Here is an 18,892-nt window from a genome sequence, read left to right on the forward strand (position 1 = left end):
CACTAGCGCTCCCCACTGTGGACACCACACACACACGCGCGTGCAAGCTCGCCGGCCTCTTCAACACAAAGGCAAAAGCTCATTCGCAGTCTAACGCGCGCTCTGCTCGGGCTGCAGTTTACAATTTTCACACTCCCCCTATGCGGCATCCCTGGTCTCTACGCGACACGCGACTCTGTGTGTGTGTGTATATCTTGGTGTTTGTGTGTTACTCGCTAACAACACTTGCCCTAACAGCATGCGTAGGCTACACGCGGGATATTTGTCTCCGTGTATCAAACTGTGTGCATCTCTGTGCGAGTGTTTCAATCTATGCACGTACGTGCCTGTGTTATCTGTGCTTTCGACCGCGTGTGTAACACGGTAAGAATATGCGAGAGCAGGCGTGCGTGATCCGTGTTCTGCCAGCGACCTTTCCACACTTCACGTAGCCTCAAGGTGCACCTAGCCTGGCACGAGCGCCGCGATGACGTTACCGCCACTTAGTGGCGAACGGCGGTTGTTGATGCTGCGCGCGTCCGTATTAGTATGTGCTGTGTGCATGTACATCGGTCTGTCTCATTGTGTCTGTGCACACACGTGTACGTGTGTGTGTGTTGTCACGTGTGTGTGTACACGTGTGTGTACGTGCATGCCGGCAGTCGTTCCTTAACAGCTCATACCCACATACATGGGTCGTTGTCCTTGTGCGTGGGTCGACGTCTTGCTGTGGAGTGTGTGTTTGCCATGCACGTGTGTACGTCTCTGTGCGCACGTGTTCGTAACGCACGTACGTGGGTTTACGCGCGCGTGTCGTCGTGCGCATACACGCGTGGAAGTGGTTCGCTCGAACAACATATTATTCAGAGCAGTCCATCAGAATAAACGAGACATCTGTGTGTGTGTCTTTGTTGCCACGTGTACTGTACGTGTGTAGAGGTCTCTCTCTCTTTGTGTGTATGAAACTGGGCAGGGAGCGTGTATTTACTAGTTGTGTATATGTACGTGTCGTTGATGTGTGTGTGTCCGTGTGTGTCCGTGTGTGTGTCCGTGTGTGTCCGTGTGTGCGCGCGTCCCTCCGTGTGCGACTCAATGACGTTATTTGTATCCGAACGTGATCCGGACATCTCCTAGGTCGACTCAGGCTGAAACGAGTGGGAAACTCATAAGCTGCGAAAGTCGTCACCCGCTGGGGAGAGACAAAGGCGGCCGTGCATGCGCACGTACGTGGTGCGAACCACACCGCCTGATTGTGCTCCGTCCCGTTCCTAAATAGATGCTCACTAACAACACCGACACTTCATAAGGACACATACAGTTTAGTCTCATAGCTAGCATGCACCGGGACACACATAGCACGATCCCAGTGATAGGAACTAATGGAAAACGAGTGGAACTCTATTATTCGTCTCTCTCTCTCGCTCCATGTTTTAACGTCCACCAGCCAATTGGTTTACAGGACCAATGTCATCCAGTGGACCCTGTTTATATGCGAACCAACTGTGGACCCGTTTTGACCTTCAGGGGTCACATCAACATTGCCAGCCTGGTGAAACAAATGCAGATACGTTGCCAGATGTTACTGTTAAGAACACTATCGAAAAGACTGAGTCCTATTCAACATGCAAAGCAATATATATTTTAAAGCAACTACATTTATCATGTGAAGCTGTGGAACATGACTGATGATGGCAAATACGTTGGACCTCCGTCTACACACGTATGTTTTAGTTCCATCAGCCTATTGGCTTTGCGAGATCAATGCAGTGGTATCAAGCAGCGTCTGTTTAATTCTCGAACCGGGATTCGATATCGAGGAGTCTTATCGGTTGAGTCGGGGGCTTTGCGAAAACAATTCCATCACCGGCGAATTGCGGCGAACATTTACGAAGAGTTTCAAGCGAGATGCGCACATTCGGAGTTTTGACAAATCGACGATATCGATGGTCTCAGCACCCACCTTGCTTCGATCACACGGCATGCATCGCCGAGTGATCCGCACGCGACCATAATTGTAGTCGGTGGTTGCTGCTGTCGTTGGTATGTAGTAGATGTTGCAGATGTCGTCGTCGCTGTTTTACGATTAGCGCGGTGTTTTCACGCCGGATCTACGGGACGCGGAGACGAGAGAGCCTCGCTCGGCTCGCTGCTGCTGGAGGCGCTGCTGTGTAGTGAGCACTGGCTTTGTACAGCGACTCCCGCCCGCCCCCGACGATTTGCTGCCGGGCGCCCGAAGAGAGACCACCTTACTACAGCCGGACCAGGCACCGAGCCAACGACGATGATGAACTCAAACGCTGCCCTGCTGTAATGATGATGCTGATGATTAAGAAATTGAATTAAACACTGCCCCTGTTGCTGATGTCGGTGATGATGAACTCATACGATGCTGATATGGTGATGATTGTAAAGAAGTTGAATTTAAAAAAAAACTGGTGCGGATGATTATACTGATAGTAGCGACTTAAGTAACGCCATTGATGATAATGCTGCGGCTGATGATGTTGATGATGGTTAACTCAATTGATGCTGCGAATGAAGAACTCTAAATTGATGCTGACACTGCTGATGATGAACTCCATTGAAAGCTCAAATTAAATGATACTGTTATTGCTGTTGATCGTTTCGCCGATAATGTTGCCGCTGTTGATAACGCTTCTGCAGCAGCAGCTGTTGCTGATTAAGATCCTGACGAAGATGACGATACTGATTACAAATAATAATTTAGCCGCACGTGCTATTCATTAGAATGCCACTCGTGATGCCAGCTCAGCTCGCCCGCCCGCCCGCTCGCTAGCCCGCCCACCCACCGCCTTCCAGTCTCTATCTACTGCTGGTCCCAGGTCCCTCCATCCGCCGATGGATAACGTTCTTGCAGACAGCGCCGCTGTCCATGGTGCTAGAACGCGAGAGACGACACCGTGCGCCGCGCCGTCTCTTCGCCGTGACACCGACTGATGTGCAAACTCCGCTTCGCTAAGACGCAGCGCCCGCAGCTGGCGACAGAGGGGAGCTGGCGTGGGGAGAGCGAGTGGGGGGCGGGAGAGAGCGCACCCGAACGAGAGAGAGAATGAGGAGGGTTGGAGGAGAGGGGAGGGCAGAAGCACGGTGATAATGGGATGGGGTGGTAGCATGATGGTGTCTGTGTGTGAGACAGAATGTGCCTGTGTGTGTCTGTGTGTGAGTGTGCGCGCGCGTGGAGAGCGGCAGTGTAGCGGTTAACGCGCTGCACTACGAACCCGGCGACCCGAGTTCGATTTCCGCTCACGGTCAACACCGGTGACGATTTTTTGAACCGGTCCTGGGTCTCCCCTAGGCTGACTCAGCCTCAAATTAGTACCTGGTGCGGTGTGTAAATGTCACCACTGGAAAGACACAGGCGTCCGGGCGTGGCGTTGGCCACCCACCCCCTCGTGTGCCGGCCTTCACAAGTGCTCGCTATCAGCACTTGCCCCAACAGTCTAATAAGGCGACACCGGGGGATCTTTGTCGTTGTCTTTGTAGATGTGTGGGAGTTACGTGGGAGCGGTAGTTCAGTGGTTAGCGCACTGCGCCGCTCATGGCCAACATCCGAACCGATTCTGGGTCTCGCCTAGGTCGACTCGGCATTGAATGATGACCTATTGCGGTGTGTAAATAGCGGGACTGCTCGTGGTGTTGGCCATCCACCTCGTGGTGTGCCACGCCGGCTTTGATAGGTGCTTGCTAGTAGCACTCCTCCCAATAGTTATCTTAGGGACATACGGGTAGTCTTTGTTGTGACAAAGGGGGGATATTGGGGAATGGGCTTGTGTGTAAGTGTGATGATGGGGTAATGGAATGATAAGTCGCCTTTAATTGCTGTATATTATTGGCTCCTGGTTAAATAAAGGATACGTATTACGGGGTAATGGGATAATGTGTGCGTGCGCACGCAGGTGCCTGTTTGTGTCTACATCCATTCTCGTCGTGTTTGTTTTGCGCTCTGTATACACACAGTCAAAGATCCCCCGTATAGCCTGCATAGGCTGTTGGGGCAAGTGCAGTTAGCGAGCGTCTATTATTGCCTTCACGGGTGGGTTGCGTGTCCAGCACCACGCCGGGCCGCCTTTGTCTCTCTAGTGCTGATTGCTTACACAGCGCACCAGGTACTCGTGCAAGACTGACAATGTTATTGCCATACTGCGTTGGCAGTAATTCATAACCACAGGTCACGTACACAAAAAATGTGCTGCTGCCTCCGGGCTCTGGAGATCACCTGGAGAAGATTCCAGGCCACGTGTTGACAACGATGGCGCACAAGTGGCGACCCTTTGAATTTTTAAAGCTATTAACATGACATTTGTTATCATGTTTACAGTCTATTATCCGTTTCTTTTTCCATGAAAAAAGATAGTCCATTATAAGTGTTCAATTTATTTTTTAAAGCACCCTGTATATTATCGGAGATATAATCTCTCCGCTTAGGGCTATCACCCGCAAAGTTGACTGCTGTATAATGTTTTACTGCGAGGGCAGTATTGTTGACGAATATAAACCTGAGTCGAACTCGGGGAAGCGCAATATCGGTTCAGATATCACTCGCCACTGATGCTACCCTTGGCCGGAAATCGAATTCAGTTGCCGCCAGGTTCATAGCGCTAACCATTGCACCACCGCTCCTCCCCGCGCGCAAGCGCGCGCGCGCGCACACACGCACGCATGCGCAGGTGTGGATCATGCCGTACATTAATACTGTAGAGCAGGGGTCTCAAACTCAACTTACTTGGGGGCCGCTGGAGGTAGAGTCTGGGTGAGGCTGGGCCGCATCAAGTATTCCAAAGAAAAAATACAACTGATCCAATCTACTCAATCTTTATTAATAACAGTTCACAACATGAACGGTTCTTCAGAACATAGGCTTTTCTTACCTACTCCATGCTGCCAGAGACCTGGCAGCGCTTCCTCTTCTTACACAGCTGAGCCACATTTGGCTTGAGGGAGAAAGCAATTGAGACCCTCAGTATGGCTTGAAGATGCTCATCAGAAAGTTTTGACCTGTACTTTGACTTATTAAAGTTCATGGTGCAGAAGAGCTTTTCACACAGATATGTGCTCCCAAAAATGCACATGGTCCGCTTGAACATCCTGAAAAGTTCAGGGAAGGTGGGGGTGATGTATTTACATGCTTTTATCTCAATACCTGAGTATTTGGGATCTTATTTAGTATGGCCTTTCTATATATTCTGAGAGGTGTTTGAAAACTTTATCATTGTTCATAGCTTTTTTTGAGCACTTCGTTTTTCTTATCATTATTAAATTCATCGATCGTGTTCTCAGGTGTTTATACCTTTCACATTCATAAAGTGATCTAGATTTTCTTATTTTTGTTTACATCCTACATATCCTTCTGCTCTACCAAATCTCTCTGGATGCCATTGAGCTAACTCTGGTGTCCATGTTACTCCACCTGTCTTAATTCTTAACATCAAGTGCATTGTCTCATGTTTTATATATTTTAATTTCTTGCTCTTTTTTATTACATTGTTCTTGGTAAATTCGTTTTCTTTTGCGATTACACATATCTGTCCTTTTTCCTTGTCTTTGTTTCTCTTGTAATAATAATCTATAACTTCTTTATAATGTTCAGGTTCTAATCACTATTTGGCTTTTGTTCTTGCCACCCATCTCATGCTACTTGCTATCCATGTAATTCTTTTCCCTTTCCTATTGCAATACCATGTTGTCTTTGTTAGGTCGCTGATTACTCTTGTTGAGTCCGCCCACTTCCTAAGTCCTCTGTACCTTGCACTGGGTGACAGGATATATTTTCCTTCCACTTGGTGTCACTCCGGAATCACGTTTCAACCAAGTGACTAACGTTGCTAATTCGCGTTGACTAACTTGTCAACAAACACCGGAAGCTGTCACGAGCCTGAGCTATGGTAAAAAATATAATAATTAAAAAATAAATTAAAAATTGATGTCAAGTAGGGGGCCACAAAATATCATTCCGCGGGCCCCAATTGGCCCGCGGGCCGCGAGTTTGAGACCCCTGCTGTAGAGGGATGCGTGAGAGCGTACGTCTCAATACGCAAGAGTGCTACCGATAGTGAAGGGTTTTTTTGGGTTAGATCGTGTAAATATGTCGTTAAACCCGTCACCATCCGACACAGCCAATTAGCAAAGTTTGTCACGTAAACAAAACATGGCAATTAGTTGCTAGTTCAGCACACCTGTGTGTTGTGTCGGAGAGTAAATCCACAACATTTACAAATCGAGTATGACGTTCGCTGGTAATGACAACCAGCTTCATCAGGCGACAGCCATATCTGTGGAGACTTCCTCCTGCGTTCGTCTTAAATCGAGGGGGTAACTGTGATGTCGTCACTGTGATACAGAGCTACCTACATTTTTTTTACAGAAACGTGCCATTGCCTTGTTGCCCGTAACGTGGCCTGTGTCATTCGAGGGGGTTTCCCCAGGCAAAAAAAAACATATCCCCAACAAACTGGATAACCCGCAGAATTTGATTGCCCAGAAAGTAGCAGCTGGCTTTTTTTCAGAGCAATCGATGGGATAAAGTGAATTACTCCGTTCGCTATGCGGCCATCTGTGGGGAGATGATGCAATCAAAAAAATTGGATTGTAAAAAGCATGGGTTGTCTTAAAAAATATATACAAAATATCAACATCAGGAGCCATGGTCAATCCACTGCTGGATAAAGGCCTCTCCTAAAGCCGCCACTCTCTCTCTCTCTTGCAATCCTGCGAGCTGCGCCCATCAACGCACTACACTTGAGAGAACTGTGGAGAGACATAATTGAATTCCACTTATCGCATTTGCTTTAACCCACGATGCTCAACGGCAACGCATCACGAGTTTGTGCGGTCTTTGTATTTTGCAGCGAACCGGGGCCAATATATTAAACGCAGTGCTCTTGCCAATAGCTTCGCGTTAATTTAGCAGCATTTGATTAACCAGCCTGGCTCAGCTGACGAGTCCCCAGAAGGTCGAAACCGGCACAGACTTTGCTTGCTTAAACAAACGCTACTCGGTAATGTTGATATTTGAAGTCACGAGGCTGCCTGACTACATTCTGCACGTGGGAAGCTGGATTGCAGTTCTGCTTATATTCGGTTTATAATCACAGACGGCTGTCTGGATTTTAACCTCGGTTCAGCATTCTGATCACTGAGCCACCCGGCCATGCGTAGAATTCGCGTTATACGAATGTCAATGCTGGTAAACATTGGACTGGAAGGCCGATAGGCTGATGAACAAAAACGAATTAGGTTTAATTTTCAGGTAGACATTCTTATTTTGCGAGTTCCTACTTTGTTTCATTATGTAACTGTTGACGTTGTTGCTGCTGCGGACGAAAAGAAAATAAAACATTTGACATTTGAAGCTTCATCCGGTGGCTCACAGCAAGGTCATGCAAGGTTCTGGCTGTCGTCCAGAAACAAGCATTGCGATGAAAATGATTGAGTGAAAACGACTTTATTTACAAGCACACCGTATGCTCAGGGTCAGAGTTATAACACCGAATACGACAGTTGTACAATCACTGGCTGCCCAACGCTGCTTTGTCTCGGGCCACCAATCACAAAACATGTCATCTCGGATCTCTCTTCGCCTACGATGAGATGGTAATTAATTGATCGATGTCATTTATTTAATAACTAGAAAGCCCATTGAGATTCAATGGCCGTGCGCTGCGGATACGTGGGATGTTCAAAGTGGTTTTGTTCTCACACCGATCATCAAACTGAGGATCGTGAGTCACGGTCTCTCCACAGCTGAATGAAGTCGTCTCTATTCTATCACTATCCGCCATGGTCCTGTAATGTCCCAATTTACCTCCTGCTGATCCGATTGCTCCGTCTGTGCGGTGGTTGTCCTCAGGTATGTGCTCTCTTCCTCTGGCTGCCAATCTGCCATTCGTCTTGTCCATCGGGAATCAAACCGTCTCGTGAATTCCCCTGCCCACACCCACTCAATATTATTATAACTTTTTTTATTGACGCGGTTCTCGAAAATATAAGTCACTAAATAAAGGAAAATGCAAGCTCCTTCACTCTCTCCGAAAAAAAAGATAGAATTTGTTTTACACATCCCATCAGCCACACCGTTTTCTGGAAATTAATTCTTACAGCAGCAGTTTCGGCATTCAATATCTCATCAGCAGTCAGGCTTGCTTAAACCGCCAGTATTGCTTTAAGCAAGTATGCGGAATGACAAACACCTCTAAATAGATCAAGGAGTAGAATGACGATGATCAAAGTGATTCCCATAATCACTTGGGTCCCGTCTGATTATAAAGGTCACATCTCATTATAAAGATCACATGTCTTCAATAGCCACATGCAGATGGCAACGTCATCACTTCGACCCTTTCAAGGGAAGAAAACCAGAACGAGAGACTGCATGTTGGGCTCGGTAAGGCATTAGAGAGTGAATTACTCACGAGTGCAATCATATCTGGATTCATATTAGTTCAGATAAACAATAAAAACACGTAACAGGTCGTTGGCTGGGACACCTCGATAATGGCATTTAGCTTCTGAGCAGATTAAAATACGCAGGCATTAAGACTTTCGGCGCACTTAAATGAAAATATTTGATGCCCAGGACAGATATCATTGCACACCTTCCTGTACCCTAAAAGCCTTTTAATCTCCAACGTGCACATTTTTATCAGCCAGCTCAGGACACGGTCTACATTTGTATTCCATAAAATAACAGCCGTTTGCGTGTATTTGTTGGTTGTCATTCTCTAATGCAAGGTTACGTATAAAATGACATTGACACCATCTTACATCGGCGTCCTGTAATTGTTTTCGGCCCAGGAAATGGCCTCGTCAGCCCTCGGGAACTCCACTGCAAATTTCAAAACGGTCTTGGAATGTTTCGCAATTGGAACATTTCACAAGGACAACGCAATCGGTCAGCTGTGGTTCACACAATGAGCAACGGCCATCGATCAGACACGCGCCATATCGTGATGGGTGAAGCGATCCACACAAGCAATTGGCGCCGTCACCAAGTGAGTTGTGAAGCCATCATCAGGATTAGGCGTTTTCTCCACCCTCTAGAGGTGGCGGCAAGGCGGATAATAAAAGTTGCTTGATGCTATCTTATAAAGGAATATCCTGCAAACCTTGAGGCGTGTGTGGCGGCGCACACCTGTGATTCCGTTCTTCGGAGATAAGGGTTAGTGGATAGCGTCCACATTTGTGACCCTAAAATCCTTTGTGCTGTCGGGGAAAGTGGCAATATAGAAGTTGGGGGTTCACAAACCAATCTTTGCATGCTTTTTGGAGCGCTATCCCCTTGCAACGGGGGGGCTTTCTTTAGTTCCTTTACCGCATGCACATACAAAAGCCTCTTTTGAAATTGGCCAAACATTACGGCGCAGGACCCTCCTAAAAAAAGAATACGACCATTTGATTCACGTGTGGCTTTCCTGGGTGGGTGACGTTATTCAAGAACGTTACTTCGTTGGCTGCCGTGAAAACCCGAGACGACAGACAGGTGGGGGTTAAGTAATACACGACAGTATTGATCGGACGTTTCGGGAGGTAATGCAGCTTACAACTTGGAAAGAGCTTTGAAAGAAAAGGGAACATCGGACCGAGCTTTGTATTTCGCGTCTATTGACCGAGACTCACGACGAAAACAACCACTCAACTAGAAGTGGCTTGGAAAAAAAAATCTTTTATTTTCTCCTCTCGCACACACAAAAAAGGATAGGCCAGGTTTTTTTTTTTACTGCTTTTAAAATATTACATCTCGTGAAAATGCTCAATTATTCATACAGTATACACAAATTTTTAGAATCAGTATAAGGCTGTGTTCCAAGTCTTACCATCCTCAACGATCCAACCGAAAAGAACAGCCGGGTCGCGCTTGCCCCCCCTGCCGTTACCTCCGAATCAAAGTTTCCACGCAACGCGGCTAGTGTGACGACGCGCACATGCAATTCACGACGAGTGGTAAACACCAACAAGCCCGACCCCACCAAGGCCACAACACATTCCACGCGTTTGTGTTGAGCAAGGTACAAATCACATGTGTTGAGATAGTTGTGATTTTACACCCCCCCAATCACAGATTGCATGTGACCACCGTTGCGGGTTCAGTCGTTGTTCAGCCGTTACCCGTTCCAAGATTCGCAATTTTTGCACAAAGCGACGTGAATTTCGCCGATCCAATGTAACCGGTGGTCAGAAAAGACTTCCCATACACTGCATACGTGACCACAGAACAATGAAGCAGTGTACAGCGTAATGTACATAGACACATTTACTTAATGTACAACAAAAGTACACATCCATGGAGCTTTCGGGTGGGGAACATTGCAATCTTAAAAGGGCACTCAGGCTTTCGATTTTGGGGCCCATTTTTATAGTATCAATGTAGTTCTGGTCTTAACTGTAACGCTTAGGTCGATTGTGCCAAATCTACTTTGGATGATGTTACCTCTCCAGTATGGTTTCTTTTGGAAAATTGAAATGTGTTTCAAGTAGTTTTTATATGTGGGCATTAACATTTTATTGACCATGACAGCACATTCAAAATGTATTATACCAACACGTGTATATTTAATGTTACAATACAGAGCAAATAATAAAATAATCCCCTCCTCACTCACAGCACAAGAGATTTAAAGCAAGTCCAAATCCTTTAAATCACTTCAGACTGAACATTAAGAGAACAGGACTCACATTAACATTATATTCCACCAAGGACAGGAACATATATACAGTTCGCCTGTATCGCCTTTTGCATTGCCTGCAACAATGTACATTTAATACACTGGCAATTGATGGAATAGTTATGTTTAGAAAATCAGTCGCAAAACTACCACTGTATACACTCTTTATTTAAAGACAAAATGCATGATTTGATTCCATTTATTGCACTGACAAAGTGTAGATATAAAAATCTACAACAACAAAGAAACATGTTGGGCCACAGGGGGAGGCATACCTATCCAATATTGATATCTAACAAGGGCAACACTACCATACAAAATAAACATCGTTTACAAGGGACCAGATAAATAACAGTGCAGTCGTCCAAAAAATAATCCCACAGATGCAAATGAGACACTGGACTGGCAAGGAAAGCTCCGATGCCTTTAACAGAAAGCTACATTCAAAATACGCCTGCAGCCCAATTTGAGGTTTCACCAATAAAAAAGAACTTGTACTTGTTGTTTTTGTGTTTGTTTTTGGGAGCGGGGATAGAATTGCCCTGTTCTTCCCCACCACCTCCAGTCTGCCCCCCCCCCCTACGCAAGTCAGTGAGAGCTTGTACCGCTGTCCCTCGGAGCAGCGCAGGATTAGTGTGTGGCGACACCGTCACACTCACGCAAATCAACGCTGGGGGCAGGCTTCCCCGCAATCACTCAGAATGTTCAAAGTGCTTTGGAGGTTCTGTTTTACTTGGTTCGTATTCCGTTCTCTCTCGCTCTTCTTTCTCGTTCCCCTCTTCCTCCTTACACCTCGTTCATTTGTCAGTCGGTCCCCTTTGTCAGCAGCTGTCATCTGCAATGGTGGAAACATGTTCAGTGATAGAATGGCTAAGGCAATTCAATGCGCCAGCGTGTACGACCATGGGTAAGATACACAAAAGTACATCTCTCCAAATTTAGCTAAAATATTTTAGCCATCGTCAACATCCATTACTTGAGATTGCACCTCGCACAAGTATTAAACGACTTCTGAAATATATCAGACGATGGGCCTTCTGTAACAATGATTAAGCACACCGATGCAATGGTGTATTAACATATTTAGAGAATGTATGACCATAACCTCAAACACTTGCAATCTCTGGAAATGACTAAAGTGCACAACCAAAAATGTCACGTGTTCATTAAAGACGTTATGGTTGGCCATTCAATTCGTGAATAGGAATTCTTCTCATTCATGAAATTTCAAATATGTCAGACCTTATTATAAAAAAATTTTGGGTTAGATCGCACAAATAAAAATGTTTTGTTAACCCAACACCACCCGACATAGCCAATTGGTAAGGTTTGTCCCGTAAATAAAACATGCCAATTAGTTTACTACTTCAGCACACTAGTGTGTTGGAGAGTAAACCCACAACATTTACCATTCGAGTACAACGTTTGGAACGTCGGTACGTATTTATAGAAGTGTTGTTTTTTGGGGCCACATTTTCAGCTCAACCGCCAATCGCTGAAAATAAAAAAAAAAACTCCATGTGCACGTGAAATATTTGTAAGACACATGGACGACGGCGGTGGTGGCGGTGGCACACAAGAGCAGATACACACCGTGATACCACCATTTCGTTTTCTTTGGGTTCTTGTCGCACGTTCTGACGTAAAGTGCATTGTCTGGAGGCCGTTTCTGCGAAAGAAATAACGGTGATCTAGACAAAGATTTTTTTTTCAGAGGCACGTTACCAAGTGATTTGCGAAACTCATCCTTTTAGCATTGCTCACCAGGAATTGGTCAATTAAGAAATCGCCTGCAATGTTCCATACCTCGTCAAGATCGTGGAAAATAAGCAGGCTTTAGACAGGACAGACAAGTTAAATGTATTTAAGACAGTGATAAAACCAAGCGACCACACACGATGGTCTCGTTTGCAAGTGACCTGGGTGGCCGGATGAGTGATCGCCATGCAGCAAACAGGTTTGTAATAGGTCTTGCAAGTTTACATGCGGGGCAGCAGAGGGCACCAAGGCAAAACCCCAATGACACGCACGGAGTGGGGGAAACCTCACCCAGCAGTGGACTGGTAGAAGGGCTGCACGTGTGCAATTTGACCTTCAGCAACGCCTCTGATCCACCACTGATAACGAATTAATAACACGTTTAAGGCACCTCGGCCAAGATTTACAAAACCCATATTTTGAGCAAAACGTGTGCGCGCGAGCGAACTACAAATGCACAACACCTTCTCCTTGGAGCTGGACAGCATGCTGATGATGCTAAGGCAGACGGACTGAACGGAGAGTGCCGGGGACCAATCCTCTGTGAGGATGGAAAGGCAGATGTGGCCATTGCTGTACACGTGAGGATGCACGGGGATGTTCTCGCCGATGAAGACGACCTGCATCACGTGAGAACGAGTGCGCGCAGACGGCGGGGATAAAAAATCCAACATTTAGTCCTAAACGTTTGATACAAGTGCTGTTAAAAGCGAGCATCAAGTAAGGCCAAGCAAGGCACATGCAAAGGTAAGAGTCAACACCATCACACTTGGCTGCCTTTAGCTCCCCAGTGCTGACGTCCACACATGCACTCAAGATACTTATTGCGACGTTATCTGTGGTTTGGAATCAAATCCAGGTCTCTCGGATCTTGGTGCAGCGCGTCAACTATTGTGCTGCGGCTCTCGGACTCACGCAGACAAATATTTTTCATTTCGTCTTAAAAGACCACGGAGGAAATTGCTGTTAGCGAACGACTGTTGAGGCTGGCAAGGCACACAAAAAACAAGTGGTGTAGCTCGCATGTACACGCAGACATCAATATCTCCCCAGAGCTCAGCTCCCCATTTCACCAGGTAACCAGTGAAGGACACGACAACCCAGGGGAAGGCCCCAGTGATGTTACCCACGACAGGGAATTTAACCCTCGTTGCCAGGATAATTAAGTGTGGTAACCATTACACACTTCTGGAAATTACCGTGTGAAAAATTAACTCTAATTTTAATAAGTCCCATTTATATTCAATTGAAAAGTGTTTGGAAAAGTGATAGGTTAGATAAAAACGTATATATCACTCAAAAACGCATAGCCTCTTCAAGACTGCTATTGTATTTATATATCTTGTATATTATGCAATGCATTGAGGATGCAATGCCCAAAAAGTTTCCATACAGGTAAAGTTAATACAATGCATAACATCACATAATATCGACATGTTTTGACCGCAACAAAGCAGCAATTCTATTTAGATAGAAAATAGAAAGTTACTCTATTCATATAACACCAACATTGTCATTTTAAAAAGAGGAGTTGTATCAACTTCTACTGAACGGGAAACCGGTATACCTGACCAGCACAAAGTGAGAAAAAAAATAGAATTAAATAACCGGTGCCCTGAAAAGGAAGCCTGTAGCACCTCACCTGTGGGGAGTCAAATGGGTAGCGACTGCTGAATTTAAAGAGAAGTTGAAATTTCTCTCCTTCATACAGAGTGCCAGGTGCTCCCTCCATGTCAACAATCCACCTGTAACATAACGTACAATCACACTCCCATTATCAGTCTGAGCTCAATAAACAACAATAAAAACAGGACACGGTGTCAAGACTGAATTACAGAGCATTAAGTTTGCGGTATGGATACGGGAACAAGATATGTCACATTCATCGTCATTTTATCGTTTAAAATGCACTTAAATCTGTAAAAAATAGAGCATTAGAAAGAAATATTGTAGACGACTGTTCTGCTATAATAAACGGTAGAACCATGATAAACGTTTGAACTATAAAATAAATTAATCTATTTGATGTGTGCCACCTGAAGCCAACCAATGAGAAAATAACGGAATTAAAACAGCAATGTGAACATACGTAGTTAAATTTACAATGAAGCCCATTAACTGTAAAATGCCGTAATTAAGTTTTGTTTTCAAAAAGTCTGCACAGTAGCACAAAGTCAACATCACGCTTTGCTGAATCAGACTGTTAAAACATTTGTGACAGGTGATACAAATATTCACTCAGACTGGTTTATTGTTGAACACTTCAAATATTGAAAATTAATTGTAAAAGACATTTAAAATAGTAAATTAAAAAAACAGAGCATATTAAGTTTCAAGAGCACATTGGATAGTTTCCAGCTAATGTTAAGGCCATTAAACCAATAGAAGTAAAATATAACTACAAAACGTGTTTGAACAAGCCATGAAGTGTAAGATAACGAACAAATTTTGATTTAAAGCCTTCGTGACTGCAGGGATTCATATTCTTGGTTCTTTCGGTAAAGTCACGTAGAAGGGAAACAATAAAATTATAAAAACATACAATTTTCACGACGTTTCGACTGCAACACAAGCAATCATCATCAGGTGTGGAAACCACAACAAGAAAATTTTAAAAAGTGGCGGTTTTTTAACGTTAGCACCACGGATAGCGATTTGACAGTTTGTTCAGATGGACGAGTCCATCTATGTTCGGAAAAGAGGAGGGGGGAGACAAAAAATAATGGATGCGGTCTGAAAGCCACCTTAAGCGTGATCAATCAATTAAGACCCGAAATGGTTCAAATCCTTCCAATGATTGCTAAGCCAGAATCCATCTTCTCGGACCGCATTCGTGAACACAAAGCAGACCTGAAACACGGTAGGAACAACACCTCGGCCGTGGCAGATCACTGTTATAATTCAGTAGGTTCACATGACATTGCAAGCCATCTGGCTACCATGAGAGATTCGTTCATGAGGCTATCCACATATACAAACACAGAGACAATTTCAACCGAGAAGATGGATTCTGGCTTAGCAATCATTGTAAGGATTTGATAAACCATTTCGGGTCTTAATTGACTGATCACGCTTAAGGTGGCTTTCAGACCGCATCCATTGTTTTTCGTCTCCCCCCTCCTCTTTTCCGAACATAGATGGACTCGTCCATCTAAACAAACTGCCAAATCGCTATCCGTGGTGCTAACGTTAAAAAAACGCCACTTTTTTCAAATTTTCTTGTTGTGGTTTTCACACCTGATGATTGCTTGTGTTGCAGTCGAAACGTCGTGATCATTTTATTGTTTTATATTTTTATTGTTTCCCTTCTACGTGACTTTACCGAAAGAACCAAGAATATAACGAACAAATGTTTGAAGAACTTATATTCTAAACGAGAGTAAAGTAATATCGTCATCGGCTTTGAGTGACTTTTTAGCTGGCGACGGCATGAAAAACAACTTTTATCAATGTTACTGGGAAACATGAAGTACTCGTTGCTATGTCAAGTAACATGGTTGTTATAGTTATCTCGGTCTCAAAAACATTGATCGCCAATACGCAAATTATTTGACACTAAAACAGGACGTGGTTGTTAAAATGTTTGCATTCCTACGTAGAGCATATTGACAAGATTTTTAAAGCAGCGGTGCATACGACTGTGTAAATAAGGCCCATGTCTGGCAATCGTACACACAGGCGTGGCACTGTTATTGTGACACTGTCATTATAGCATCTGGGTAATGATAATGGAGTTTCATGGTAATAAGAGTTGTTTTATTGATAATGATAACTAATCCACGTCAATTTTAAATCTGTTCATTAAAAAACATTTTTAAATGTAATTCATATCAAGCCCCATGGTGTGATGTGCAGTCAGAAATATTATTCACAATTTCTCTGACCCCTCAATGTATGTGCTATGAAGAAGGGCCATTGCCTGAAGCATATCATATTACTTCTCCTTTCAAGGCCACATGATGAGTTTAAATGATAATGGGGTTCGGACATTTTAGCTGCTACAAATAAAACGATGGTTTAAAACCCGAATTTCAAACTGCACAATGGTAAATATAGGAAGTTGGGAGGGCATAATTAAGGCCACGTTATGTCTTGTGGCCTCACGACTTAATAACGGAGTGCTCAAAATAAACGAAATTGTTAACTGTGCCCCTACAAGGAGTGCTTTGGATTTACGATCAGCTGGGGGGAAGGGGGCATAGCTCAGCCCAGTGGGATGGGCCCGGCGTGCCGTTCGTACTCACTGTGTCAGGGAGGACTGAATGCTCTTCTCATCAACCTTCATTCCAGGGGGTGGGTCTTTCTGGAGGGCCATCAGCTCTTTCTGTAACCTCTTCTGCAACAGAGAGAGTTGTGCACCGCATGCTGTGCATAACTCAAACTTGATTTAAAACATGACACCCCCCCCCCCCCTTAATAAACCAATGAAGAAAACCTAATTTTCAAACAAACCATTCACAGATTCAAATCTGCAGGGCTAAGAGGCAGCCACAGAAATACGGTAAACCAACTGGGTTTCCAATACAGAAAGCATATTTTTAGTGGTTCTCCTTTGTAGAAACGGTGTTTTCCTTGATAATTTCCATTTTCTACAACGTAAAAAATATATAAGGAAATGGACAAGCATCATAAACAAAGAGCCTTGTGACATGTCAGAATTTTTCCAGATAAATAAATGTAATTTTTATATCCGTGTTGTCAGATATCAACTACATTTTTACAGAACATTACATTACACTGAGAAATATAGAAAAACACGCGGATCAGAGAACATATGCAGGTAAAGGAAAGTGGGCTTAGACAGGGAACGTTGCTGGAAGGTATGATGATGGCATATGATCAACAATGAGAGTGGCAGCCAATAAACGATACGTCGGGAGTACGGCCCTCGAGCATATGACGTGATGAAATCTGCTCATGTGCAGGTGCTATTTGGATTACATCGCAGCAAGGCGACAGGTGGCAGTGGCTTGGGGAGATGTGTTCAGCAGTGGATTCATAATGGCTGATGATGAATCATTACTCAAATAAACGGTTCTTACTACCAAAAATGAGCATGGAGCAGCAATTGGTTCTATGTGGGGCCCTTAGTCATATCTAGATTCCACTATGGTGGAGAGGGATTGTGGAAACTCGACATTATTGACGGAGGCGGGGCAGTCTCCGCCTCCCCATAAGAGTGTTATTGTAAACATTTTAAACAGTTTCATAAAGTGATGTAATTAAGGCTACAATCTTGTCTGAGCATCAGGAAATGACATTGACACGAGGGCGTGGTGAGCGCACGGTTGTGAGGGGTTGGTTGGACTCACGGAGAGATTTGTCAAACTAACAAACTTGCTGGGGCTATGAAGCGACTTAGATACCAGGGCAGTTAATGGGTTCTGGTAACCTTTTGCCATTATCCACTCACATGTACTGCTTCATTTACGTAGTCCAGTTTCCTAACACCATGTCTTGAGAACAAAGCATTTCAGTGTATAGCGACACATTCTTGTACGAAAAATAATGGTGTATTTCTCTTTATTAAGCCACGATTGCATAGACTATTCATGTCGACCATTGCTGTTTCACTTCACTTTAGCACATTGCTCAGTATAGTATAACTCATCTCTGTAAATATTATCGTGATGCCATTAAACTGCTCGCAACTATTTTTTGCTGTATTAATATATTTATATTACACGGTATATTGATAGTACCACTGTGATTATAATAAACGTTATAGTATCACCATCAGTTGCGCGCAATGGTACATGGAGTAAGGATTTAATCGTCACTATTAAACGTCATTATTTTAAACATTGTGTAAATACCATAACAGACGTTCAAGCAAGTATCTACTTTTAACACTTACTAAAATTCAGGACCTTACAATGATTATACAACCACCGTTACCTAAACAAAGGCGGTTCCAATGGGGCGTTACCATCGCTACGGGAACGGAACAAAAACACGCGGGGTCCTTTAGTCCCACAACACCAGCAGCTGCCAACAACGACTACGGCAGTGACAGCGGCAACCACCATCACACCAGTGAAGTCGAATTAAAACCAAACAACCACCAAAAAACCTCAAACTACCACTGCGGCCCAGTCCGCCCCCCTCCCCCGGGTGAGGCGCTGCTCGCCTGGCTTCTCCGCCGACTCCCGACTCGCGTCGGCCGCGGCCACCGCGCCCCCCCCCCCCCCCCCCCCCCATTAAACTTCCGCCGCTTTTTGCGGCCCCGCCGTTCGAAGAGATGATCAAAGCGAGGGGCGAGCGCGCCACGCGTTGCAGGGCGGCCAGCCGAGTCCGCGGCGACCAAGTTCAAGTCCCACTTCCCCCACCCACCACCGCCACCACCAACCACGACGGAGCCGCCGGTCTCACCTGCATGGACGCCATCTTCCCAAGCCGCGCTGCATTATGGGAGCGCGGGTCACGTGAGCGAAGTTAGTCCCCTTCCCGTTTCCTGACAAACGTCACCGTCTCGC

General features: G+C 44.9%; 2 protein-coding genes across 2 annotated transcripts in view; both read right to left on the reverse strand.

Moving 5' to 3' along the window:
- The window catches only part of LOC116942612 (uncharacterized), a 121,262-nt gene extending 117,708 nt beyond the window's left edge, over positions 1-3,554 (reverse strand). Inside the window, exon 1 of the mRNA XM_032954733.2 lies at positions 1,940-3,554. The gene's annotated coding sequence lies outside the window, so the exon portion shown is untranslated. The remainder of the gene's footprint in view (positions 1-1,939) is intronic.
- Positions 3,555-9,638: 6,084 nt separating this feature from the next.
- UBE2W (ubiquitin conjugating enzyme E2 W) lies at positions 9,639-18,892 on the reverse strand. The gene is made up of 6 exons (XM_032954734.2): positions 18,789-18,892; positions 16,661-16,752; positions 14,059-14,161; positions 12,881-13,036; positions 12,252-12,327; positions 9,639-11,493 (listed from the first exon to the last, which is right to left on the reverse strand). Exons 1-6 carry the CDS (start codon positions 18,801-18,803, stop codon positions 11,480-11,482), a joined length of 456 nt encoding a protein of 151 aa, XP_032810625.1. The 5' UTR covers positions 18,804-18,892; the 3' UTR covers positions 9,639-11,479.

Source organism: Petromyzon marinus, chromosome 15, assembly GCF_048934315.1.
Source record: "Petromyzon marinus isolate PM22_M1 ecotype Great Lakes invasive population chromosome 15, UKy_Petmar_22M1.pri1.0, whole genome shotgun sequence".
In the NCBI taxonomy this organism is placed as follows: domain Eukaryota; kingdom Metazoa; phylum Chordata; class Hyperoartia; order Petromyzontiformes; family Petromyzontidae; genus Petromyzon; species Petromyzon marinus.

What these genes read in the sequence shown, in the direction of transcription:
- UBE2W (XM_032954734.2), bottom strand. An exon ending in ACCCATTTGACTCCCCACAG is followed by an intron (nt 13,037 to 14,058) that starts GTGAGGTGCTAC and finishes CACGTGATGCAG; the next exon opens with GTCGTCTTCATCGGCGAGAA. An exon ending in TGTCCAGCTCCAAGGAGAAG is followed by an intron (nt 12,328 to 12,880) that starts GTGTTGTGCATT and finishes TTTCTTTCGCAG; the next exon opens with AAACGGCCTCCAGACAATGC.